The following is a 27,234-nucleotide window of genomic DNA, read 5'->3' as shown; positions in this document are numbered from 1 at the left end:
TGATTTGGCCCCAGAGGATCATTAGCTTCCCCTGGCCTTAAAAAATGGTGGATAGTTTTAAATCGCATTGCCTACAGTCGGAAAGAAAGGTCGCACACGCGGCAAATACCCAATAGATGATTGTTGAGTTGCGACTGTCAGTGAAAAGTAGAGAGGCCCTGCCAGGCAAATCGCAATATTTCTAAATTAAATCGTGGGAAAACATAGTTTGGAAAGCAAATGGCTATTGTTTTAAAGCAAAGACAATGAAAATACTATAATCTGTCTTATAGTTATCAAAATTCTTAACTTAATTGAGCGAACAATAGTAGGCTATAGTCTAGCTTATTGGCACCAGCGGAGAGCATTGGCCATATATATCCCTGGTGAGCGCGCACTGTGCATATTCACTCTTTATCATTGTTGGGTCAGTGCCACTTAAGTTTGTTTTTGGACAATAGTTTTCTCCTCCTATTGGGATGGACGTCATATTCTATGTGTCTCCCCTTCTCTTAGGCCTATTAAATGGACAACCTCGTTTTTATTGATCTGTTTGTCAGTGTCAGCAGAGTAGGCTACCCTGTAATTTGTCATATTAAAAAAGATTCTAATGTCTCCAGTCATATAAAGTGTAGTAGAATTGCATGAAATGTGTTTTTTTCCCGTGCAAAGAAAGAAGAAATGTATCTGATATAGCCTATAGCCCAGATCTCTATGCTATACACACCCAGCCATGCTTTGAACTGTCTTTTTTGCAAACAGTGATTGAGTTATATTATTAGCCTAAAATATATGACTATCCAATCTACTCATCACATTACTAATAGTAGGCGTTATTATAAAGGTGCATTTTATGTTGAAAAGTTGCTTCCCTAAACTTGTCACCCGCCGCCTATGCATAGGTTAGTGATTTTGCTGTTCGTTACTCGCCTTGTTGGCTGAGGAAAAGTAAATGTGGACAGTTATTCTAACATCTTCAAAGCGTGCGGTAAGGACACGTCATTGCATCCTCGACTAGCGTGTTCTGTTAACATGAATGACCATAATCTAAATGTGATTTCTGTCATTCTGAGCACCGTGGGTGGACGCCGTTGGTAAGGGTTAGGGTTATCGTGGGTAAGGGTTAGGGTTATCACGGTTAGGATTATTGTGGGTAAGGGTTAGGGTTATCACGTTTAGGGTTATCGTGGGTTAGGGTTATCATGGTTAGGATTGTTGTGGGTAAGGGTTAGGGTTATCATGGGTTAGGGTTATCACGGTTACGGTTACCGTGGGTAAGGGTTAGGGTTATCACGGTTACCGTGGGTAAGGGTTATCACGGTTAGGGTCATTGTGGGTAAGTGTTAGGGTTATCACGTTTAGGGTTATCGTGGGTAAGGGTTATCACAGTTTGGGTCATTGTGGGTTAGGGTTATCACGGTTAGGGCTATCGTGGGTTAGGGTTATCGTGGGTTAGGGTTATCATGGTTAGGGTTATCGTGGGTTAGGGTTATCACGGTTATGGTTATTGTGGGTAAGGGTTAAGGTTATTGTGGGTAAGGGTTATTGTGGGTAAGGGTTATCGCGGGTAAGGGTTATCGTGGGTAACGGTTATCGTGGGTTAGGGTTATCGTGGGTTAGGGTTATCGTGTGTAAGGGTTATCGTGTGTAAGGGTTAGGGTTATCACTGTTAGGGTTATCGTAGGTGATGGATTTTACTGTTACTTTAATTTAATTGTGACAAAATGTTTTTTTTTTGTCTTGCCCTTTATCCTTCCTTCCTTCCCTCCCTCCCTCCCTCCCTCCCTCCCTCCCTCCCTCCCTCCCTCCCTCCCTTCCTCTCTCTATACAGGACGGATTACTTTAGAAACTTTGTTGATTCCTGCCTTCAGAAAATCCCCCAAGATAGACCCCAGTCTGACCATCTACTGAACGTAAGATTTGAGGTTTTAGGGTGTATTCACACTCTCCTTGCCTTTGAATGAGGACTCGACTCTTTTGCCAGTTCACTTCACCTATTTTTGTGGACTGAGTCCTCATTGCATTCACATCGCTATGTTTAGAAAGGAACCAAGATCTTTTTCCAACATTCACTCAATGGACTCTGGGTTTTACAAAGTGCAGGACAAGCCATTCAATCAGAATGTGTTTTCAGACACCTACTTACATTTTGGAAGCTTATAGATTGCATTTAGTTAAAATATGAGACAAAATAAATGTAATCAGAACATACTATTAACATATAAATATTATTGGTAACAGAATAAATAGCAATAGAATAACTGCAGATTAAATAATGCTGTAATTGAAAATTGTCCACCCAATGTAGGCTACTGCCCCTTTAAGAGCTAGAATAGATTTTCTACCCTATGTTGTGATTCTCACCAAATATGTTGTCTTTTCACTATTCAAACCACACAATGGAATAAACCGCTTATGAAGCTCCCAGCCTATAGGTCACATATTGCAAACAAATAATCGGAACTAAAAACTCCACACACATTTTGGAATTTCTGTGCGTCCTTGACAATCGCTAATCAATATCCAAAAACGGAACAAATGTTTTTTCCGCAAACCTGCACATCATCTTCTCTCTTTTGTGGCACCAATGTGAGGGTTTATGGCAGGGGAAACAGTGTTGCAGTAGTCTAGTGTGTGGGGTTATGTCAGGGGAAACAGTGTTGCAGTAGTCTAGTGTGTGGGGTTATGGCAGGGGAAACAGTGTTGCAGTAGTCTAGTGTGTGGGTTTATGGCAGGGGAAACAGTGTTGCAGTAGTCTAGTGTGAGGGTTTATGGCAGGGGAAACAGTGTTGCAGTAGTCTAGTGTGAGGGTTTATTGCAGGGGAAACAGTGTTGCAGTAGTCTAGTGTGAGGGGTTATGGCAGGGGAAACAGTGTTGCAGTAGTCTAGTTTGAGGGGTTTATGGCAGGGGAAACAGTGTTGCAGTAGTCTAGTGTGAGGGGTTATGGCAGTAGTCTAGTGTGAGGGTTTATGGCAGGGGAAACAGTGTTGCAGTAGTCTAGTGTGTGGGTTTATGGCAGGGGAAACAGTGTTGCAGTAGTCTAGTGTGAGGGTTTATGGCAGGGGAAACAGTGTTGCAGTAGTCTAGTGTGAGGGGTTATGGCAGGGGAAACAGTGTTGCAGTAGTCTAGTGTGAGGGTTTATTGCAGGGGAAACAGTGTTGCAGTAGTCTAGTGTGAGGGGTTTATGGCAGGGGAAACAGTGTTGCAGTAGTCTAGTGTGAGGGTTTATTGCAGGGGAAACAGTGTTGCAGTAGTCTAGTGTGAGGGGTTTATGGCAGGGGAAACAGTGTTGCAGTAGTCTAGTGTGAGGGGTTATGGCAGGGGAAACAGTGTTGCAGTAGTCTAGTGTGAGGGGTTATGTCAGGGGAAACAGTGTTGCAGTAGTCTAGTGTGAGGGGTTATGTCAGGGGAAACAGTGTTGCAGTAGTCTAGTGTGAGGGGTTATGGCAGGGGAAACAGTGTTGCAGTAGTCTAGTGTGAGGGTTTATGGCAGGGGAAACGGTGTTGCAGTAGTCTAGTGTGAGGGTTTATGGCAGGGGAAACAGTGTTGCAGTAGTCTAGTGTGAGGTTTTATGGCAGGGGAAACAGTGTTGCAGTAGTCTAGTGTGAGGGTTTATGGCAGGGGAAACAGTGTTGCAGTAGTCTAGTGTGAGGGTTTATGGCAGGGGAAACAGTGTTGCAGTAGTCTAGTGTGAGGGTTTATTGCAGGGGAAACAGTGTTGCAGTAGTCTAGTGTGAGGGTTTATGGCAGGGGAAACAGTGTTGCAGTAGTCTAGTGTGAGGGGTTTATGGCAGGGGAAACAGTGTTGCAGTAGTCTAGTGTGAGGGGTTTATGGCAGGGGAAACAGTGTTGCAGTAGTCTAGTGTGAGGGTTTATGGCAGGGGAAACAGTGTTGCAGTAGTCTAGTGTGAGGGTTTATGGCAGGGGAAACAGTGTTGCAGTAGTCTAGTGTGAGGGTTTATGGCAGGGGAAACAGTGTTGCAGTAGTCTAGTGTGAGGGGTTATGGCAGGGGAAACGGTGTTGCAGTAGTCTAGTGTGAGGGTTTATGGCAGGGGAAACAGTGTTGCAGTAGTCTAGTGTGAGGGTTTATGGCAGGGGAAACAGTGTTGCAGTAGTCTAGTGTGAGGGGTTATGGCAGGGGAAACAGTGTTGCAGTAGTCTAGTGTGAGGGGTTTATGGCAGGGGAAACAGTGTTGCAGTAGTCTAGTGTGAGGGGTTTATGGCAGGGGAAACAGTGTTGCAGTAGTCTAGTGTGAGGGGTTATGGCAGGGGAAACAGTGTTGCAGTAGTCTAGTGTGAGGGGTTATGGCAGTAGTCTAGTGTGAGGGTTTATGGCAGGGGAAACAGTGTTGCAGTAGTCTAGTGTGAGGGGTTTATGGCAGGGGAAACAGTGTTGCAGTAGTCTAGTGTGAGGGGTTATGGCAGGGGAAACAGTGTTGCAGTAGTCTAGTGTGAGGGGTTATGGCAGGGGAAACAGTGTTGCAGTAGTCTAGTGTGAGGGGTTATGGCAGTAGTCTAGTGTGAGGGTTTATGGCAGGGGAAACAGTGTTGCAGTAGTCTAGTGTGAGGGGTTTATGGCAGTAGTCTAGTGTGAGGGTTTATGGCAGGGGAAACAGTGTTGCAGTAGTCTAGTGTGAGGGGTTTATGGCAGGGGAAACAGTGTTGCAGTAGTCTAGTGTGAGGGGTTATGGCAGGGGAAACAGTGTTGCAGTAGTCTAGTGTGAGGGGTTATGGCAGGGGAAACAGTGTTGCAGTAGTCTAGTGTGAGGGGTTATGGCAGTAGTCTAGTGTGAGGGTTTATGGCAGGGGAAACAGTGTTGCAGTAGTCTAGTGTGAGGGGTTTATGGCAGGGGAAACAGTGTTGCAGTAGTCTAGTGTGAGGGGTTATGGCAGGGGAAACAGTGTTGCAGTAGTCTAGTTTGAGGGGTTTATGGCAGGGGAAATAGTGTTGCAGTAGTCTAGTGTGAGGGGTTATGTCAGGGGAAACAGTGTTGCAGTAGTCTAGTGTGAGGGGTTATGGCAGGGGAAACAGTGTTGCAGTAGTCTAGTGTGAGGGGTTTATGGCAGGGGAAACAGTGTTGCAGTAGTCTAGTGTGAGGGGTTTATGGCAGGGGAAACAGTGTTGCAGTAGTCTAGTGTGAGGGGGTTATGGCAGTAGTCTAGTGTGAGGGTTTATGGCAGGGGAAACGGTGTTGCAGTAGTCTAGTGTGAGGGTTTATGGCAGGGGAAACAGTGTTGCAGTAGTCTAGTGTGAGGTTTTATAGCAGGGGAAACAGTGTTGCAGTAGTCTAGTGTGAGGGGTTTATGGCAGGGGAAACAGTGTTGCAGTAGTCTAGTGTGAGGGGTTTATGGCAGGGGAAACAGTGTTGCAGTAGTCTAGTGTGAGGGATTATGGCAGGGGAAACAGTGTTGCAGTAGTCTAGTGTGAGGGGTTATGGCAGGGGAAACAGTGTTGCAGTAGTCTAGTGTGAGGGGTTTATGGCAGTAGTCTAGTGTGAGGGGTTATGGCAGGGGAAACAGTGTTGCAGTAGTCTAGTGTGAGGGGTTATGGCAGTAGTCTAGTGTGAGGGTTTATGGCAGGGGAAACAGTGTTGCAGTAGTCTAGTGTGAGGTTTTATGGCAGGGGAAACAGTGTTGCAGTAGTCTAGTGTGAGGGTTTATGGCAGGGGAAACAGTGTTGCAGTAGTCTAGTGTGAGGGTTTATGGCAGGGGAAACAGTGTTGCAGTAGTCTAGTGTGAGGGGTTTATGGCAGGGGAAACAGTGTTGCAGTAGTCTAGTGTGAGGGTTTATGGCAGGGGAAACAGTGTTGCAGTAGTCTAGTGTGAGGGGTTTATGGCAGGGGAAACAGTGTTGCAGTAGTCTAGTGTGAGGGGTTATGGCAGGGGAAACAGTGTTGCAGTAGTCTAGTGTGAGGGGTTTATGGCAGGGGAAACAGTGTTGCAGTAGTCTAGTGTGAGGGGTTTATGGCAGGGGAAACAGTGTTGCAGTAGTCTAGTGTGAGGGTTTATGGCAGGGGAAACAGTGTGGCAGTAGTCTAGTGTGAGGGTTTATGGCAGGGGAAACAGTGTTGCAGTAGTCTAGTGTGAGGGTTTATGGCAGGGGAAACAGTGTTGCAGTAGTCTAGTGTGAGGGTTTATGGCAGGGGAAACAGTGTTGCAGTAGTCTAGTGTGAGGGGTTATGGCAGGGGAAACAGTGTTGCAGTAGTCTAGTGTGAGGGTTTATTGCAGGGGAAACAGTGTTGCAGTAGTCTAGTGTGAGGGGTTTATGGCAGGGGAAACAGTATTGCAGTAGTCTAGTGTGAGGGGTTTATGGCAGGGGAAACAGTGTTGCAGTAGTCTAGTGTGAGGTGCGGGAATAATGACAAGCGAACCTGGGGAGCTTTGTGTTCACGTTGCCCTAAAAAAGGGAACCGGACCGCGGAATTCAAGTGAACCGACCTCAGACCACCACCTCTCGAGATCTCAGTTCGGTTCGCTTCGGGGGCTCTTTTGAGAGGTCTCCGTTCCATTGGAGGGTTCACACTGCACACAAAAATTAGCCAACTGTACTAAAATTGGCTGAAAGGCACCAAGTGTGATAACACCCTAAGAATAATGCTACGTAAATCCCAACTGGTAAACTATGTAGGCCTAAATTAATATATTCACTTTACCTTCTCCTTCCTCCCCCTCCTCCCTCTCCTTCCTCCCCCTCCTCCCTCTCCTTCCTCCCCCTCCTCTCTCCTTCCTCCCTCTCCTTCCTCCCCCTCCTCCCTCTCCTTCCTCCTTCTCCTTCCTCCCCCTCCTCCCTCTCCTTCCTCCCCCTCCTCCCTCTCCTTCCTCCCCCTCCTCCCTCTCCTTCCTCCCCCTCCTTCCTCCCCCTCCTCAGCATGCGTTTGTCCAGCGAGAGCGTCCAGACTCTGTTCTGATGGATCTGATCCTGAGGACCAAGGAGGCGGTCAGAGAGCTGGACAACCTGCAGTACCGTAAGATGAAGAAGATCCTATTCCAGGAGGCTCACAACGGACCACAGGCTGAGACACAGGACGGAGACGAGGTGTGTGTGTGTGTGTGTGTGTGTGAGTGTGTGTGATGGGAAGAGGAGATGTGTGTGTGTGTGTGTGTGTGATGGGAAGAGGAGATGTGTGTGTGGGGTAGTTTGTATACAATCTTCAGTTCCAATCAGAGCAGAGGTAAAAGCCAGGGGATGAAGCTCGACATACTATCTGACCACTCTCTGTTTTTCTATGTGTGTGTCTACATCCGTCTCTGTTTGTCTCCCTGTGAATGTATGAGTCTCTGTCTGTCCGTCTGTGTGTGTCTCTCTCTTTCTCTCGCTCTCTCTCTGTCTGTCGGTCTGTCTCTGTCTGTCCGTCTGTGTGTCTCTCTCTCTGTCTGGGTGTCTCTCTCTCTCTGTCTGGGTGTCTCTCTCTCTCTCTCTCTGTCTGGGTGTCTCTCTCTCTCTGTCTGGGTGTCTCTCTCTCGCTGTCTGGGTGTCTCTGTCTCTCTCTTTTCTATTTTCTCTCTCTCTCTCTGTCTCTGTGTGTCTCTCTCTCTGTCTCTCTCTGTCTAGGAGGTGGAGCACGGTGCCGGTCCTACAGACAGTGTGAACAGTGTGGGCAGTAACCAGTCCATCCCCAGTATGTCTATCAGCTCCCAGAGCAGCTCAGTCAACAGTCTGAACGAAGCAGCACAGGACAACCGCAGTGAACTGGACCTGATGAAGGGAGACCACACGGTCATGTCCAACAGCTCTGTCATACACCTCAAACCGGTGGGTCTACTTCACACACTGAAGTGATGATGCCCGAGTGTGCCAAAATATCCTCCAAACACCGGCTTCGAGGGCATTATCACTTTTATACAATGGGATACCAACATATTCATATAATGATTGACATATTTTCATAAAACTTTATTTTGATACATTTATTCATACTATTTCATCCTTCCACGAGATATAGTCTCGGCACAAATCTCGGGTTGCTCCCCAAGCCGGCTGGTGGTTTGTTCGGTTGCCGGAGACGCGACCTAGTCGTTCAGTCTTTTTATTCTTTATCTGTGGACGTTAGTTCTAAATGTTCCATTATCATACTGGTTGGCAAAGTTTTTATCTCTTGCTAGCTAGCTAGCCAACTACGGCTAACTTACAGTCAGGTCAAACAGTGCAGCCAGAATAACAACAGTAGCTGCATTTGTTTAAGCTGTTTTTACATTTACATTTACGTCATTTAGCAGACGCTCTTATCCAGAGCCACTTACAAATTGGTGCATTCACCTTATAGCCAGTGGGATAACCACTTTACAATATGTTTTTTTTTTTTTTTTGTGGGGTAAGGGGGGGTAGAAGGATTACTTTATCCTATCCCAGGTATTCCTTAAAGAGGTGGGGTTTCAAGTGTCTCCGGAAGGTGGTGAGTGACTCCGCTGTCCTGGCATCGTGAGGGAGATTGTTCCACAATTGGGGTGCCAGAGCAGCGAACAGTTTTGACTGGGCTGAGCGGGAACTGTGCTTCCGTAGAGGTAGGGGGGCCAGCAGGCCAGAGGTGGATGAACGCAATGCCCTCGTTTGGGTGTAGGGTCTGATCAGAGCCTGAAGGTAAGGAGGTGCCGTTCCCCTCACAGCTCCATAGGCAAGCACCATGGTCTTGTAGCAGATGCGAGCTTCAACTGGAAGCCAGTGGAGTGTGAGGAGGAGCGGGGTGACGTGAGAGAACTTGGGAAGGTTGAACTCCAGACGGGCTGCGGCATTCTGGACGAGTTGTAGGGTTTTAATGGCACAGGCAGGGAGCCCAGCCAACAGCGAGTTGCAGTAATCTAGACGGGAGATGACAAGTGCCTGGATTAGGACCTGTGCCGCTTCCTGTGTAAGGCAGGGTCGTACTCTCCGAATGTTGTAGAGCATGAACCTACAGGATCGGGTCACCGCCTTGATGTTAGCGGAGAACGACAGGGTGTTGTCCAGGGTCACGCCAAGGCTCTTTGCACTCTGGGAGGAGGACACAACGGAGTTGTCAACCGTGATGGCGAGATCATGGAACGGGCAGTCCTTCCCCGGGAGGAAGAGCAGCTCCGTCTTGCCGAGGTTCAGCTTGAGGTGGTGATCCGTCATCCACACTGATATGTCTGCCAGACATGCAGAGATGCGATTCGCCACCTGGTTATCAGAAGGGAGAAAGGAGAAGATTAGTTGTGTGTCGTCTGCGTAGCAATGACATTTATTTGGATACATCTATAACATTGAGCTAATGATGCGCGATTTCACCTGGCATAGAAAATGTGCTCTCTCATCAGGACACTGTTGTTCAGAGGAGCTAGCCAACAACACAGCAAACAATCACTTCAAACTGAAGCTGGAAAGACTGCAAACTAGCTGCATTTCATTTCGTTTTACCTGTTTTCTATTGACATTTCTTTGTATATATCCATAAAAATGATGCTGATTCATAATTTCAACTGGCTGAGAAAAGCTGCCTCTCTATCTCGACCCGACTCACGACCCCTACATGTTCTTTACTATGGGACAGCTGGAGATCGAATTTCAATGTTGAAACAATGTTACAAATACAAATCTCCGCTGTTGAAATGAAAAAAATGTGAGATAATGTCTAGATGCTTTTTATAGTGGAGATCAAGTTTATAAACTGCCTGGCTTGGCTGATGAGACAGTGGATTGCGCAGTCAGATGGATTTAGCGGGTGGTAACTTGTGGAACAGACACCGGCTGGAATGCAGTTTTAACCAATCAGCGTCCAGGATTAGACCCGTCCGTTGTATAAACTGCTATACATACCACACACACACACCGCTTTACACACCTTGATACACACACACACCGTTTTACACACCTTGATACACACACACACACCGTTTTACACACCTTGATACACACACACACTGTTTTACACACCTTGATACACCACTATATACATGCACACACTGCATATGCACACATGATGATGTTGATGATGATGATGTCTTGGCCAGGAGGAAGATGAGGATTACCATGGTGACCCAGAGGTGCAGGGCTGTCCCACTGAGCCCCCGGCCGCTCCTGCCCAACCCCCCAGGAAACACTACAGAGAACGCAACAGAGAACACTTCGCCACCATACGCACTGCCTCACTGGTGAGAACACACACACACACACACACACACACACACACACACACACACACACACTGGCTCACTGGTGAGACGTCTCTCTCTTTTATTCTGTTCTGTTATTTGAATATCTGTGTTTGGAAACCCTTTCTCTACATTCCAATAACCACTCAACTCCTTCAACAGGTGACACAATAGCAGACACTGTTATCACAACAGGAAGTTAACAGACCTCTCTCTCTCTCTGTCTTTCTGCCTCTCTCTCTCCCTCTTTTCTCTCCTTCTCTCTCTCCCCAGGTGACTCGTGAGATGCAGGAGCACGAGCAGGACAGTGAGCTGAGGGAGCAGATGTCAGGCTATAAGAGGATGAGGAGGCAGCACCAGAAACACCTGATGGGTCTGGAGAACAAGCTGAAGGCTGAGATGGATGAACACCGGCTCCGTCTGGACAAGGAGCTGGAGAGCCAGAGGAACAGCTTTGTCCAGGAGATAGAGAAACTGGTCAAGAGACACCAGGCCACCATGGAGAAAGATGTACGGAGACACACACACAGAGACAGAGATACACACACACACACACACACACACACACAGAGACACACACACAGAGACCGAGATACATTACATTTACATTTACGTAATTTAGCAGACGCTCTTATCCAGAGCGACTTACAAATTGGTGCATTCACCTTATAGCCAGTGGGATCACCACTTTACAATTATTATTATTATTATTATTATTATTATTATTATTATTTATTTTTTTTGGGGGGGGTGGGGGGTAGAAGGATTACTTTATCCTATCCCAGGTATTCCTTAAAGAGGTGGGGTTTCAAATGTCTCCGGAAGGTGGTGAGTGACTCCGCTGTCCTGGCGTCGCGAGGGAGCCCGTTCCACCATTGGGGTGCCAGAGATACACACACACACACACACACACACACACAGAGAGAGACACACAGAGAGACACACAGAGAGACACACAGAGAGACACACAGAGAGACACACAGAGAGACACACAGAGAGACACACAGAGAGACACACAGAGACAGAGACACATACCAATGATGTATATAAACGCTCAATGACTGACTGTTTTGAAACCACTGGGCAGCCATTTTGGTCCCCCCCCATCCATTGTAAAACAGATTGTGAAGCTATAGAAGTGCTTTTATAAATGTCTACTTTCGTTTTGCCAAGTATATTTTATTACTGTGACCATACTTTTACACAATCCAGGGTTTATACTGTATACCTCATTAATATACACACACGGCGACAAACTCACACACACAGAGACCGAGATATATATATATATATATATATATATATATATATATATATATATATATATATATATATATATATATATATATATATATATACACACACACACAGAGACCGAGATATATATATATATATATATATATATATATATATATATATATATATATATATATATACACACACACACACACAGAGACCGAGATATATATATACACACACACACACACACACACACACACACACAGAGACCGAGATATATATATATATATACACACACACAGAGACCGAGATATATATATATACACACACACACACACAGAGACCGAGATATATATATACACACACACACACACACACACACACACAGAGACCGAGATATATATATATATATACACACACACAGAGACCGAGATAGATAGATATATATAGATATATATATATATAGATAGATATATATATCTATATACACACACACACACACACACACACACACACACACACACACACACAGAGAGAGAGATATATAGAGATGCATAAACGTCTTTTGCACACAAGAGAAACTGGTCAAAAACATTGATAATGATGTACAGAAACACATGTACAGTGGGGGGAAAAAAGTATTTAGTCAGCCACCAATTGTGCAAGTTCTCCCACTTAAAAAGATGAGAGAGGCCTGTAATTTTCATCATAGGTACACGTCAACTATGACAGACAAAATGAGAAAGAAAATCCAGAAAATCACATTGTAGGATTTTTATTGAATTTATTTGCAAATTATGGTGGAAAATAAGTATTTGGTCAATAACAAAAGTTTCTCAATACTTTGTTATATACCCTTTGTTGGCAATGACACAGGTCAAACGTTTTCTGTAAGTCTTCACAAGGTTTTCACACACTGTTGCTGGTATTTTGGCCCATTCCTCCATGCAGATCTCCTCTAGAGCAGTGATGTTTTGGGGCTGTCGCTGGGCAACACGGACTTTCAACTCCCTCCAAAGATTTTCTATGGGGTTGAGATCTGGAGACTGGCTAGGCCACTCCAGGACCTTGAAATGCTTCTTACGAAGCCACTCCTTCGTTGCCCGGGCAGTGTGTTTGGGATCATTGTCATGCTGAAAGACCCAGCCACGTTTCATCTTCAATGCCCTTGCTGATGGAAGGAGGTTTTCACTCAAAATCTCACGATACATGGCCCCATTCATTCTTTCCTTTATACGGATCAGTCGTCCTGGTCCCTTTGCAGAAAAACAGCCCCAAAGCATGATGTTTCCACCCCCATGCTTCACAGTAGGTATGGTGTTCTTTGGATGCAACTCAGCATTCTTTGTCCTCCAAACACGACGAGTTGAGTTTTTACCAAAAAGTTATATTTTGGTTTCATCTGACCATATGACATTCTCCCAATCCTCTTCTGGATCATCCAAATGCACTCTAGCAAACTTCAGACGGGCCTGGACATGTACTGGCTTAAGCAGGGGGACACGTCTGGCACAGCAGGATTTGAGTCCCTGGCGGCGTAGTGTGTTACTGATGGTAGGCTTTGTTACTTTGGTCCCAGCACTCTGCAGGTCATTCACTAGGTCCCCCCCGTGTGGTTCTGGGACTTTTGCTCACCGTTCTTGTTATCATTTTGACCCCACGGGGTGAGATCTTGCGTGGAGCCCCAGATCGAGGGAGATTATCAGTGGTCTTGTATGTCTTCCATTTCCTAATAATTGCTCCCACAGTTGATTTCTTCAAACCAAGCTGCTTACCTATTGCAGATTCAGTCTTCCCAGCCTGGTGCAGGTCTACAATTTTGTTTCTGGTGTCATTTGACAGCTCTTTGGTCTTGGCCATAGTGGAGTTTGGAGTGTGACTGTTTGAGGTTGTGGACAGGTGTCTTTTATACTGATAACAAGTTCAAACAGGTGCCATTAATACAGATAATGAGTGGAGGACAGAGGAGCCTCTTAAAGAAGAAGTTACAGGTCTGTGAGAGCCAGAAATCTTGCTTGTTTGTAGGTGACCAAATACTTATTTTCCACCATAATTTGAAAATAAATTCATAAAAAATCCCATAATGTGATTTTCTGGAATAAAAATTCTCAATTTGTCTGTCATAGTTGACGTGTACCTATGATGAAAATTACAGGCCTCTCTCATCTTTTTAAGTGGGAGAACTTGCACAATTGGTGGCTGACTAAATACTTTTTTCCCCCACTGTACTGTATACCAGAAAACACTCCAGGCTAAACTGGAGAACTACATTGGAGAACTATACTGGAACGTCTAAAAACAGACAAAGTATGGAGGAAATATAATGGACCTACACTACCAGTCAAAAGTTCGGACACACCTACTCATTCTCACCTACTCATTTTTTTACTACACTGCTCAAAAAAATAAAGGGAACACTAAAATAACACATCCTAGATCTGAATGAATGAAATAATCTTATTAAATACTTTTTTCTTTACATAGTTGAATGTGCTGACATAGTGTGTGTGTGTGTGGCCTCCACGTGCCTGTATGACCTCCCTACAACGCCTAGGCATGCTCCTGATGAGGTGGCGGATGGTCTCCTGAGGGATCTCCTCCCAGACCTGGACTAAAGCATCCGCCAACTCCTGGACAGTCTGTGGTGCAACGTGGCGTTGGTGGATGGAGCGAGGCATGATGTCCCAGATGTGCTCAATTGGATTCAGGTCTGGGGAACGGGCGGGCCAGTCCATAGCATCAATGCCTTCCTCTTGCAGGAACTGCTGACACTCCAGCCACATGAGGTCTAGCATTGTCTTGCATTAGGAGGAACCCAGGGCCAACCGCACCAGCATATGGTCTCACAAGGGGTCTGAGGATCTCATCTCGGTACCTAATGGCAGTCAGGCTACCTCTGGCGAGCACATGGAGGGCTGTGCGGCCCCCCAAAGAAATGCCACCCCACACCATGACTGACCCACCGCCAAACCGGTCATGCTGGAGGATGTTGCAGGCAGCAGAACGTTCTCCACGGCGTCTCCAGACTCTGTCACGTCTATCACATGTGCTCAGTGTGAACCTGCTTTCATCTGTGAAGAGCACAGGGCGCCAGTGGCAAATCTGCCAATCTTGGTGTTCTCTGGCAAATGCCAAACGTCCTGCACGGTGTTGGGCTGTAAGCACAACCCCCACCTGTGGACGTCGGGCCCTCATACCACCCTCATGGAGTCTGTTTCTGACCGTTTGAGCAGACACATGCACATTTGTGGCCTGCTGGAGGTCATTTTGCAGGGCTCTGGCAGTGCTCCTCCTGCTCCTCCTTGCACAAAGGCGGAGGTAGCAGTCCTGCTGCTGGGTTGTTGCTCTCCTATGGCCTCCTCCACGTCTCCTGATGTACTGGCCTGTCTCCTGGTAGCGCCTCCATGCTCTGGACACTACGCTGACAGACACAGCAAACCTTGTTGCCACAGCTCGCATTGATGTGCCATCCTGGATGAGCTGCACTACCTGAGCCACTTGTGTGGGTTGTAGACTCCGTCTCATGCTACCACTAGAGTGAAAGCACCGCCAGCATTCAAAAGTGACCAAAACATCAGACAGGAAGCATAGGAACTGAGAAGTGTTCTGTGGTCACCACCTGCAAAACCAGTCCTTTATTGGGGGTGTCTTGCTAATTGCCTATAATTTCCACCTGTTGTCTATTCCATTTGCACAACAGCATGTGAAATGTATTGTCAATCAGTGTTGCTTCCTAAGTGGACAGTTTGATTTCACAGAAGTGTGATTGACTTGGAGTTACATTGTGTTGTTTAAGTGTTCCCTTTATTTTTTTGAGCAGTGTATTTTTTACATTGTAGAATAATAGTGAAGACATCAAAACTATGAAATAACATATATGGAATCATGTAGTAACCAAAAAAGTTATAAACAAATATATTTCTTATTTGAGATTCTTCAAATAGCCACCCTTTGCTTTGATGACAGCTTTGCACACTCTTGGCATTCTCTCAACCAGCTTCATGAGGTAGTCACCTGGAATGCATTTCAATTAACAGGTGTGCCTTATTAATAGTTAATTTGTGGAATTTCTTTCCTTCTTAATGTGTTTGAGCCAATCAGTTGTGTTGTGACAAGGTAGGGGGGGTATACAGAAGATAGCCCTATTTGATAAAAGTCCAAGTCCATATTATGGCAAGAACAGCTCAAATAATTGCAGCCTTACCGCAAAAGTGGAAGAGGAAAGTTGAAGGGGGAGAAAGTAAGGAACTTGTCTGTCGGCCTTGCATTAAAGAACATAATTGGTTAAGGAAAACTGTGATAAATAAAAAAGTATATCAGTTTCACTTAAGGACCAAAGGATTGACAGCAGTCCCATATAGATTGCAAAATAGTTGGGAAGAGATCTTTGACGTACCGATCCCATGGCATAGTGTTTATGAACTGACACGCAAAACGACACCGGATTCAAAAATTAGAATCTTTCAATTTAAATTATTATATAAAATTCTTGCTACCAATAGAATGTTATTTATATGGGGGATACAATCTTCCCAGCTCTGCAGATTTTGCTGTGAAGAGATAGAATCATTAGATCATTTGTTTTGGTTCTGTCCATTTGTAGCTTGTTTTTGGACACAGGTCCAGGAATTGCTAAAGGATTGCAATATTTACCTGGAACTAACCTTGCAGATAGCATTACTGGGTGATCTGAAAAGTCATAGTCAATCAATCAATAATATAATAATACTTTTAGCAAAAATGTTTATTTTTAATTCACAATCTGTAGAAGCAATGAGAATAGAAAGGTTCAGAACTTTTGTAAAACATCACAGTATGGTTGAAATATATATGGCAAATAGAAATCCTATATGGATGGTGTTAAGAGATAGATGGGAGGTATTGAATAGAGTTGAAGGATGGGACTAATAACAAATAACAACAAATAATAACAAAGATAGCTAATAATGTAAGCATACTGTGTCCATAATAAGTATATAGGTTGTATGTTGGGAGCTTTTGGGAAAGAGCACAGTTAGAAAGATATGGCATTTAGAAGCAAACCGGATGGACATCATGAAAATGATCGGAGAGGTTGAGAGTAGAAGTAGTTCAGGAGCAAAAAAAAAAAAAAATATATATATATATATATATATATATATAGAATTATTGTAAAATTAACTCTGTCCATAAGGTGTAGATAGTAAGTATAGACCGGAAGTAGAGGCCTGGGCGTTGTTGTTCACTAATTTACTCCAAGTAGGGAAAGGATGGTGGGGTTGAAAAGTAATAAAGGGGAATATATATATAAAAAATAAAAAAAAACATGGGGGATTGGAAGTGATGCAGACAATTACATTGATAGAAGATACAATCTATCTGCAATATTAAGCTGATCCATCCCCCCGGACAAAAAAAAAAAAAAAAAAAAAAGAACAGCTCAAATATGCAAAGAGAAACGACATTCCATTATTACTTTAAGACATGAAGGTCAGTCAATACGGAACATTTCAAGAACTTTGAACATTTCTTCAAGTGCAGTCGCAAAAACCATCAAGTGCTATGATGAAACTGGCTCTCATGAGGACCGCTACAGGAATGGAAGACCCAGAGTTACCTCAGCTGCAGATGATAAGTTCATTAGAGTTACCAGCCTCAGAAATTGCAGCCCAAATAAATGCTTCACAGAGTTCAAGTAACAGACACGTCTCAACATCAACTGTGGGACTGTGTGAATCAGGCCCATGGTCGAATTGCTGCAAAGAAACCACTACTAAAGGACACCAATAATAAGAAGGGACTTGCTTGGGCCAAGAAACACTAGCAATGGACATTAGACTGGAGGAAATGTGTCCTTTGGTCTGGAATCCAAATTGGAGATTTTTGGTTCCAACCACTGTGTCTTTGTGAGACGCGGTGTGGGTGAACGGATGATCTCCGCATGCATTTCCCACCGTAAAGCATGGAGGAGGAGGAGGTGTTATGGTGTGGGGGGTGCTTTACTTGAGACTGTCTGTGATTTTATTTAGAATTCAAGACACACTTAACCAGCATGGCTACCACAGCATTCTGCAGCGATACGCCATCGCATCTGGTTTGGGCTTAGTGGGACTATCATTTGTGTTTCAACAGGACAATTACATTTACATTTTAGTCATTTAGCAGACGCTCTTACCCAGAGCGACTTACAGTTAGTGCATACATTATTTTATCGAACCCACAACCCTGGCGTTGCAAACACCATGCTCTACCAACTGAGCTACATCCCCTGCCGGCCAAATCCCTCCCCTACCCTGGACGACGCTGGGCCAATTGTGCGCGCCGCCCCATGGGTCTCCCGGTCGCGGCCGGCTACGACAGAGCCTGGATTCGAACCAGGATCTCTAGTGGCACAACTAGCACTGCGACACATGACCCAACACACCTCCAGGCTGTGTAAGGGCTATTTAACGAAGAAGGAGAGTGATGGAGTGCTGCATCAGATGACCTGGCCTCCACAATTCCCAGACCTCAACCCAATTGAGATGGTTTGGGATGAGTCGGACTGCAGAGTGAAGGAAAAGCAGCCAACAAGTGCTCAGCATATGTGGGAACTCCTTCAAGACAGTTGGAAAAGCATTCCAGGTGTAGCTGGTTGAGAGAATGCCAAGAGTGTGCAAAGCTGTCATCAAGGCAAAGGGTGGCTGTTTGAAAAATCTCAAATCTCAAATATATTCTGATTTGTTTAACACTTTTTTGTTACTACATGATTCCATTTGTGTTATTTCATAATTTTGATGTCTTCACTATTATTCTAGTAAAAATAAAGAAATACCCTTGAATGAGTTGGTGTGTCCAAACTTTTGACTGGTACTGTATATATTTAGAAAATTACTGCCCTTTTTCTGGCCCGCAAATTAATTGATTGATTGATTGATTGAATTTCTAAATCCTGATGTGGCCCTTGAGTCATCTCTGCTATACACACTCCACACAGAGGACAATGAGAACTAAATACATTGCACCTGCAACTCCTGTTCATGCGGTTTTCTCTCTGTCTTGTGTGTGTGTGTGTGTGTGCGCGTGCGCGCAGGCGAAGACCTTTACCAACGATGAGAAGAGGTTCCAGCAGCACATTCAGGTCCAGCAGAAGAAAGAACTCAGCAGCTTCCTGGAGTCTCAGAAACGAGAGTACAAACTACGCAAGGAGCAGCTTAAAGAGGTACACACACACACACACACTATATATAATATATATACACACACACTTATTTATATATATACACACACACACTTATATATACATATATACACACAGTGCATTCGGAAAGTATTCAGACCCCTTCCCTTTTTCCACATTTTGTTACTTTACAGCCTTATTCTAAAATGGATTAAATAAAAAAAATCCCCATCAATCTACACACAATACCCCATAATGACAAAGCGAAAACAGATTTTTAAGAAATCTTTGCACATTTTATTAAAATAAAAAACCTACCTTATTTACATAAGTATTCAGACCCTTTGCTATGAGACACAAAATTGAGCTCAGATGCATCCTGTTTCTATTGATCATCCCTGAGATTTTTCTACAACTTAAATTCAAGTGATTGGAAATTATTTGGAAAGGGGCACACCTGTCTATGTAAGGTCCTACTGTTGACAGTGCATGTCTGAGCAAAAACCAAGCCATGAAGTCAAAGGAATTGTCCATAGAGCTCCGAGACAGGATTGTGTCGAAGCACAGATCTGGGGAAGGGTACCAAAAAATGTCTGCAGCATTGCAGGTCCCCAACAACACAGTGGCCTCCATCATTCTTAAATGGAAGAAGTTTGGAACCACCAGGACTTCCTAGAGCTGGACGCCCGGCCAAACTGAGCAGTCAGGGGAGAAGGGCCTTGGTCAGGGAGGTGACCAAGAACCCAATGGTCACTTTGACAGAGCTCCAGAGTTCCTCTGTGGAGACGGGAGAACCTTCCAGAAGGACAACCATCTCTGCATCACTCCACCAATCAGGCCTTTATAGTAGAGTGGCCAGACGGAAGCCACTCCTCAGTAAAAGGCACCTAAAGGACTCAGACCATGAGAAACAAGATTCTCTGGTCTGATGTAACCAAGATTGAACTCTTTTGCCTGAATGCCAAGCGTCATGTCTGGAGGAAACCTGGCACCATCCCTACGGTGAAGCATGGTGGTGGCAGCATCATGCTGTGGGGATGTTCTCCAGCGGCAGGGACTGGGAGACTAGTCAGGTTCGAGGGAAAGATGAACGGAGCAAAGTACAGAGAGGTCCTTGATGAAAACCTGCTCCAGAGCGCTCAGGACCTCAGACTGGGGCGAAGGTTCACCTTCCAACAGGACAACGACCCTAAGCACACAGCCAAGACAACACAGGAGTGGCTTCGGGATAAGTCTCTGAGTGTCCTTGAGTGGCCTGGATTTGAACCCGATCTAACATCTCTGGAGAGACCTGAAAATAGCTGTGCAGTGACGCTCCCCATCCAACCTGACAGAGCTAGAGAGCATCTGCAGAGAAGAATGGAAGAAACTCCCCAAATACAGATGTGCCAAGCTTGTAGCGTCATACCCAAGAAGACTCAAGGCTGTAATCGCTGCCAAAAGTGCTTCAACAAAGTACTGAGCAAAGGGGTTGAATGCTTATGTAAATGTTTATTTTTTTGATATATTTGCACAAAATTCTAAATACCTGTTTTTGCTTTGTCATTATGTGGTATTGTGTGTAGATTGATGAGGGGAATATTTTTTTTAAAATCCATTTTAGAATAAGGCTGTAATGTAACAAAATTTGTAAAAGTCAAGGGGTCTGAATACTTTCCGAATATGCGCACACACACACACACACACACACACACACACACACACACACAGGTAACGCTGCTTCGTGGGTGAACAGGGACAGGGACTACTTCGCGCCCCTCGTTCGAGCCCAGTGTTGGACAGCAACAGGGATGGAAGCAACACTGTTACATTGATGCTGTTGACCCGGATCACTCAGTTGGGCTATGCCCGGCTGCTGGGGTTGCTGCGGAGACCAGGTCAAAGGAGGGTGAGTTTAGCCAATCTGGAACGGCTAGCTAGGTAGCTTTTATTGATATGGAACGGCTAGCTAGGTAGCTGTTAGTGCGTGGTAGACTAGTAGAGTCCATCTTTGACGTCAACTAATCTAGAAGTAGTTCTGAAGGGCTATGGCTTCAGTAGCACTCGGGGTAATGGTCCATTTAAATTGGAGGGATGCGGGACAATTTAAGCAACAGAGCTTATATGTGAGAGTTCGTAGCAGTCTAGTCTTGCGTGACCATCCTTCCAGATCTTGTCTCGTTGACTCGACTATTGGGAGTCTGAGGAACTTCAGTATTAGATTTTGCGATTGAATGGGAGCCCTGGCATTCAACGCTCGCAATTGATTGGCTCTTGAGTAGAAATGCGTTTTTTCCTCAGAGGCATTTCCTTTTCGCCATCACAGACAACATTTTAGTAGCCTGTGTCATATGCTGCTAGCTTGTTGCAAATCAGAATCACAAACTGTTAGGAGCTCAACCAATGTAAATATGTGATTGGTTTGGTAAGTGGCAACTTATTGCTACTAGTTTCTGTCATACCCCGCCCAATTTGATCTTTTTCCTGAGGAGAACTTCACCAGACTGAGGCTAGGAGCAGTCGGACTACACATCTGATTACTTTTAAGTAGTTTATAGTTCAAAGTGAAAGGATAGTTCACACAAATTACAAAATGACATTTTACCCTGTAAGCAGTCTATGGACAAGGTATGTCAGCAATCCAAAACCAAAGCATGGATTGCTGTCATACCCTGTCCATATACAAGCTTTAAAAAAATGAACGCTGCTTTGTAGGTGGCGTGATGATGTGGTCAGAGGGTCCCTGGTTCGCGCGCGCGCACACACACACACACACACACACACACACACACACACACACACACACACAACGTGGAACAGGACCTGGAACGAGAGGTGTACACACACACACACACACACACATACACTGAAACACAAGGAGCAGCTGGAAGAGGTAAACACACTCTCACTCCTCTCTGTCCTGTAGGAGTTGAGTGAGAACCAGTCGACCCCTAAGAAGGAGAAACAGGAGTGGCTGTCCAAACAGAAGGAGAACATCCAGCACTTCCAGGTACAGTACAAATTACATCAACGCAAATGATCAAGTTACATTGAATTTAATTATCAAGTTACATCAACATGAATTATCAAGTTACATCAACGTCAATTATCGAGATAAAAACTGTTAACAGGATTTAAAATGTAAAGCAACACTTTGTTTTACTAACATAAAGAGTATCATATATGCATATGGTAATCCTTACTTGGTTCATAATGCATTATATTTGTTGACTTTGGGTAAAGATTTCTGATAGTGTACAAAGTATAATTATCATCTCAAATGATAATCGCGATTATAACCAAATAGCGTAACACTGTTAAGTTATTATCTAAACTGTGTTTATCGTAGAGATATATTCTGAGGCTGGTCTTAAGGCATTATGAGGCTTGTACATGCTTATAACTAGATATAAAGCATAAGATCTTGATGCTTTAAGTGAAATGTTACCATGGTCTCTCGCCTGTTTTTACTGTTGTACTTGTATATATTTTTTACAATACAAAAGACAACATACAGATGCACACAAACATCAACAACATCACACCTGCCCAGACCCACCTGTTCTCAGCCCTATCTCCAGTGCCTGCACTACTCTCCGCCAAGTCCTCAAATTGCACCATTATGTTCCTCTCCGTCTCGCCCACTCTCTTTCAATATTCAGATAATGAATCGTATGATTTTTCCATTGTCTTAACGATGGAGGATTGGTTGATTTCCAGTTTTTAAGTGTATGTTTTTTTTTTTTAGATAATTGATGAGAGTCGGGTATCTCTATTGTTGTACTCTCTTCATGGATCTGTCTAGAAATGTATGGTGTTTTTCTTGTATTATTCATTTATGCATGTGAAGTACTTTGCACTGCATTTTTATGTTACAAAATGTACTATATAAAATATTATACAATATATGCCAGAGCAGACGCTTTTATCCAAAGCAACTTAGTAATTCCTGAGCGGGAATCAGATCCACAGCCCTTGGTGTTGCATATCCATGCTTTACCAGCTGAGCCACACTGTAAAGTAAAGTTTGATGTGATTTGTCAGGCTGAGGAAGAAGCCAACCTGTTGAGGAGACAGAGACAGTACCTGGAGTTGGAGTGTCGACGCTTCCGACGGAGGATACTCATAGCCAGGCACAACGTGGAGCAGGACCTGGCACGAGAGGTACGTGAAAGGTTATTGCTCAACACGTGAACATTCCTCTCCTTTCGCAATCCATTTATTTTTAATTATTCTCCATCCTCCCCCCTCTCCTCTCTTTTAACCCCCTCTCCTCCATTTCTGTTTCAACCCCTCTCTCCTCCTGCCTGATTATTATATTACTTGTCTCTCCCTCCATCCCTCTCTCCTCTCTCTCTCTCTTCTCTCTCTTCTCCCTCTCTCTCAGGAGTTGAATAAGCGTCAGACCCAGAAGGACCTGGAGCATGCCATGCTGCTCAGACATCACGAGTCGATGCAGGAGCTGGAGTTCAGACATCTGGGAACCATCCAGAAGATGAGGGCGGAGCTTATCAGGACTCAGCACCAGACGGAACTGACCAATCAGCTGGAGTACAACAAGAGGAGGGAGAGAGAGCTGAGACGCAAACACGTCACGGAGGTCCGACAGCAGCCCAAGAGTTTAAAGGTCAGGAACACACAGACACTGGCATATACACCCCCCCCCCCCCCCCCACCTCCACACACACCTATTTTACTGTCCCCCACTCTCTCCCCCCAGTCTAAGGAGCTGCAGATTAAGAAGCAGTTCCAGGACACGTGCAAGATCCAGACACGTCAGTACAAGGCCCTGAGGAACCACCTGTTGGAGAGCGCTCCCAAGGCCGACCACAAGGCGGTGCTCAAGAGGCTGAAGGAGGAGCAGACCAGGAAACTGGCCATCCTGGCCGAGCAGTACGACCACTCTATCAACAACATGCTGTCCACACAGGCTGTGAGTACCACACACACACACACATTGTGTAGTCTCTCTAAACAGGTATCAAACACAGGCAAATTAAAAACTAAGTTTCGGAAAGACCTAACAAGGATATATGTTCAATCCCTAGTCCTAACCCCAAAGGGCTACTGTTTGTACTAGGGCTGCATAATTAATCAAATTCACGTCGAAATCGCAATATTGACATGTGCAATCCATATTGCAAGTGGTCCATATCGCATGCAATTTTTGTAATGTCAGTTTTTTAATACTTTTTGTCTGATCCTTCCCTCTCTCCTCTTGCGGCTGCTTCCCACACACACCAAGCCCCGCCCCCTGTCAATCAACCAGCGCTGTTCCTCCTCCTCTCTGTTACATGCCGTTTGCATGCTGTTCTGTTAGGTCAACAACAACCATGCTGCTTTCCACTTTCTTTCTGTTTCTCTTTCCAAGTGTTTGATCTTTGTCGCAAGTCCAAGAATCTTCATTTTTGGCCGTATCGTGCAGCCCTAGTTTATACCGTATTGCTAGTACTATCCAATCATTTCAGATCTAATTACTACTTGTCTCCACCTTTTTGTTTTGTCCCCGCCCTCTGTCCGCCCCTCTCCCTCCCCAGCTGCGATTGGACGAGGCCCAGGAAGGGGAGTGTCAGGTGCTGAGGATGCAGCTTCAGCAGGAGTTGGAGCTGCTGAACGCCTACCAGAGTAAGATCAAGATGCAGACAGACGCCCAGCACGACAAAGAGAGGAGGGAGCTGGAGCAGAGAGTATCGCGGAGCAGAGAGTATCGCTCCGCAGGGCTCTACTGGAACACAAGGTAGGGACCAGGGGTGTCTGTGTGTGTAATAGAGTAGGTGTTGGCATCGCTGTGTGTTTCTGACTGTCTCTCTTCCCCATCTCTCTCTCTCTCTCTCTCTCTCTCTGTTCGTGTGTGTGTGTGTGTCCCTCCAGATTGAGGAGGAGATGCTGTCTCTGCAGAAAGAGCGTGTGGAGCGGATCAGGTCCCTGTTGGAGCGCCAGGCCAGAGAGATAGAGGCCTTTGACTCAGAGTCCATGAGACTAGGCTTCAGCAACATGGTCCTCTCTAACCTGCAGGGCTCTGGCTCAGAGACACATGGTAGCCCAGGGGGCTGGGGAGGAGGAGGGGGGACCGGACTGTCTCATCATGGTCACAGCCAACACCAGGGGGGTTCCAGCTCACAGCAGCCGTGGGGTCACCCTGTGCTCGCTGGGGGCCCACCTCCCTGGAGCCTGCACCAGCCCTCTGGAGGGGGGAGTCAGGGGGGGGGTGGGGGTGGTGTGGTGGGGGCGGGGGGGGCCAGGAACAGCCCCCTGGCTATGAGGAGAGTGTCGACGTCTGGAGGGGGGCGGAGCGAACAGGCTATGAGCATGAGCGCCAGCATCACCTCTCAGATCTCCAACGGATCACACATGTCATACACCTAGACACACACACCTGTCATACGCCTAGACACACACACACACACACACCTAGACAAATGCACACCTACAGACACACACACTGGTGCGGCAGGTAGCCTAGTGGTTAGAGGGTTGGGTCAGTAAAAGAAAAGGACACTAATCCCCAACCCAACAAGTTGGGGAAAAAATCTGTTGACGTGCCCTTGAGCAAGGCACTTAACCCAATTGCTCCAGGGTCGCCGTTGATAATGGCCGACCCTGGCCGTGACCCCACTCTCCGAGGGTGTCTCAGGGAGAGTGGGATATGCAAAAAACACATTTCCAATTCACACATGCGTGTTAATACACACTGGTACATGTGTGAAATAGGACAAATATATATTGCAGTAACTCCCCTCAATATACTCCCCTCAATATTTAATGACTCTAGGACTAAGAAAATTTATTTATAATAGCTCCTGAAGTTTGGTAATTGTACGTTTGTTAATGGTAAAATATTAGTTTTTCTTTTGTCCATTTCCTGAAGTGTCTGTTTTAGAGATGGGCTTTACTGGGTTCTCATCAGAAAGCAACGATTGAGAGGTACATACAGCAGACAGGTACATACAGCAGAGGGGTACATACAGCAGACAGGTACATACAGCAGAGGGGTACATACAGCAGACAGGTACATACAGCAGACAGGTACATACAGCAGACAGGTACATACAGCAGACAGGTACATACAGCAGAGGGGTACATACAGCAGACAGGTACATACAGCAGACAGGTACATACAGCAGAGGGGTACATACAGCAGACAGGTACATACAGCAGAGGGGTACATACAGCAGACAGGTACATACAGCAGACAGGTACATACAGCAGACAGGTACATACAGCAGACAGGTACATACAGCAGAGGGGTACATACAGCAGACAGGTACATACAGCAGACAGGTACATACAGCAGACAGGTACATACAGCAGAGGGGTACATACAGCAGAGGGGTACATACAGCAGACAGGTACATACAGCAGACAGGTACATACAGCAGACAGGTACATACAGCAGACAGGTACATACAGCAGACAGGTACATACAGCAGAGGGGTACATACAGCAGAGGGGTACATACAGCAGACAGGTACATACAGCAGACAGGTACATACAGCAGAGGGGTACATACAGCAGAGGGGTACATACAGCAGAGGGGTACATACAGCAGAGGGGTACATACAGCAGAGGGGTGCATACAGCAGAGAGGTTCATACAGCAGAGGGGTACATACAGCAGAGAGTTACATACAGCAGAGGGGTACATACAGCAGAGGGGTACATACAGCAGAGGGGTACATACAGCAGAGGGGTACATACAGCAGACAGGTACATACAGCAGAGAGGTACATACAGCAGAGAGGTACATACAGCAGACAGGTACATACAGCAGACGGGTACATACAGCAGAGGGGTACATACAGCAGAGGGGTACATACAGCAGAGAGGTACATACAGCAGAGAGGTACATACAGCAGAGAGGTACATACAGCAGAGGGGTACATACAGCAGACAGGTACATACAGCAGACAGGTACATACAGCAGACAGGTACATACAGCAGACAGGTACATACAGCAGACAGGTACATACAGCAGACAGGTACATACAGCAGAGGGGTACATACAGCAGAGAGGTACATACAGCAGAGGGGTACATACAGCAGACAGGTACATACAGCAGACAGGTACATACAGCAGACAGGTACATACAGCAGAGAGGTACATACAGCAGAGAGGTACATACAGCAGAGAGGTACGTACACCTACAGCTGGTGTGGCAACTGGTGTAACACACACTTAACTAAACACAGTTGTCATACACCAAACACACACACACACCCAGGTCCAACTGTTACATTATCACACAGCTGGTCTTCCACACACATACGCAAACACACATATACAGGGAGCATACACAGTGGATACAGCACCCTAGGTTGGGAGTCATAGGGGAAACTAATCTATCTCTCTCTCTCTCCTCTCCTCTCCTCTCCTCTCCTCTCCTCTCCTCTCCTCTCCTCTCCTCTCCTCTCCTCTCCTCTCCTCTCCTCTCCTCTCCTCTCCTCTCCTCTCCTCTCCTCTCCTCTCCTCTCCTCTTCTCTTCTCTTCTCTTCTCTTCTCTTCTCTTCTCTTCTCTTCTCTTCTCTTCTCTTCTCTTCTCTTCTCTTCTCTTCTCTTCTCTTCTCTTCTCTTCTCTTCTCTTCTCTTCTCTTCTCTTCTCTTCTCTTCTCTTCTCTTCTCTTCTCTTCTCTTCTCTTCTCTTCTCTTCTCTTCTCTTCTCTTCTCTTCTCTTCTCTTCTCTTCTCTTCTCTTCTCTTCTCTTCTCTTCTCTTCTCTTCTCTTCTCTTCTCTTCTCTTCTCTTCTCTTCTCCTCTCTCGCTCTGTCTCTCTCTCTCTCTCTCTCTCTCT

The 27,234-nt window shown here is 45.5% G+C and overlaps 1 protein-coding gene and 1 pseudogene across 2 annotated transcripts in view; both read left to right on the top strand.

Moving 5' to 3' along the window:
- LOC311100288 (serine/threonine-protein kinase TAO1-B-like) overlaps positions 1 to 25,373 on the top strand; it is a 42,016-nt pseudogene extending 16,643 nt beyond the window's left edge. Inside the window, exons 10-21 of the transcript XR_014615730.1 lie at positions 1,811 to 1,892; positions 6,853 to 7,020; positions 7,537 to 7,737; positions 9,951 to 10,091; positions 10,365 to 10,601; positions 18,382 to 18,510; positions 21,374 to 21,457; positions 22,492 to 22,611; positions 22,835 to 23,074; positions 23,168 to 23,380; positions 23,985 to 24,184; positions 24,319 to 25,373. The product of XR_014615730.1 is annotated as a serine/threonine-protein kinase TAO1-B-like (transcript). The remainder of the gene's footprint in view (positions 1 to 1,810; positions 1,893 to 6,852; positions 7,021 to 7,536; positions 7,738 to 9,950; positions 10,092 to 10,364; positions 10,602 to 18,381; positions 18,511 to 21,373; positions 21,458 to 22,491; positions 22,612 to 22,834; positions 23,075 to 23,167; positions 23,381 to 23,984; positions 24,185 to 24,318) is intronic.
- Positions 25,122 to 26,615, top strand: LOC311099880 (uncharacterized protein; the record flags this gene model as incomplete). Its single annotated transcript, XM_084140602.1, has 3 exons — positions 25,122 to 25,127; positions 25,372 to 25,796; positions 25,865 to 26,615. 3 exons carry the CDS (start codon positions 25,122 to 25,124, stop codon positions 26,613 to 26,615), a joined length of 1,182 nt encoding a protein of 393 aa, XP_083996728.1.
- Positions 26,616 to 27,234: the final 619 nt, after the last annotated feature.

The sequence above is a fragment of the Coregonus lavaretus genome, assembly GCF_964263955.1.
Source record: "Coregonus lavaretus genome assembly, chromosome: 24".
NCBI lineage: Eukaryota > Metazoa > Chordata > Actinopteri > Salmoniformes > Salmonidae > Coregonus > Coregonus lavaretus.
The sequence above is the reverse complement of the archived record's forward strand: the minus strand, read 5'-3'. Positions and strand labels throughout refer to the sequence as shown.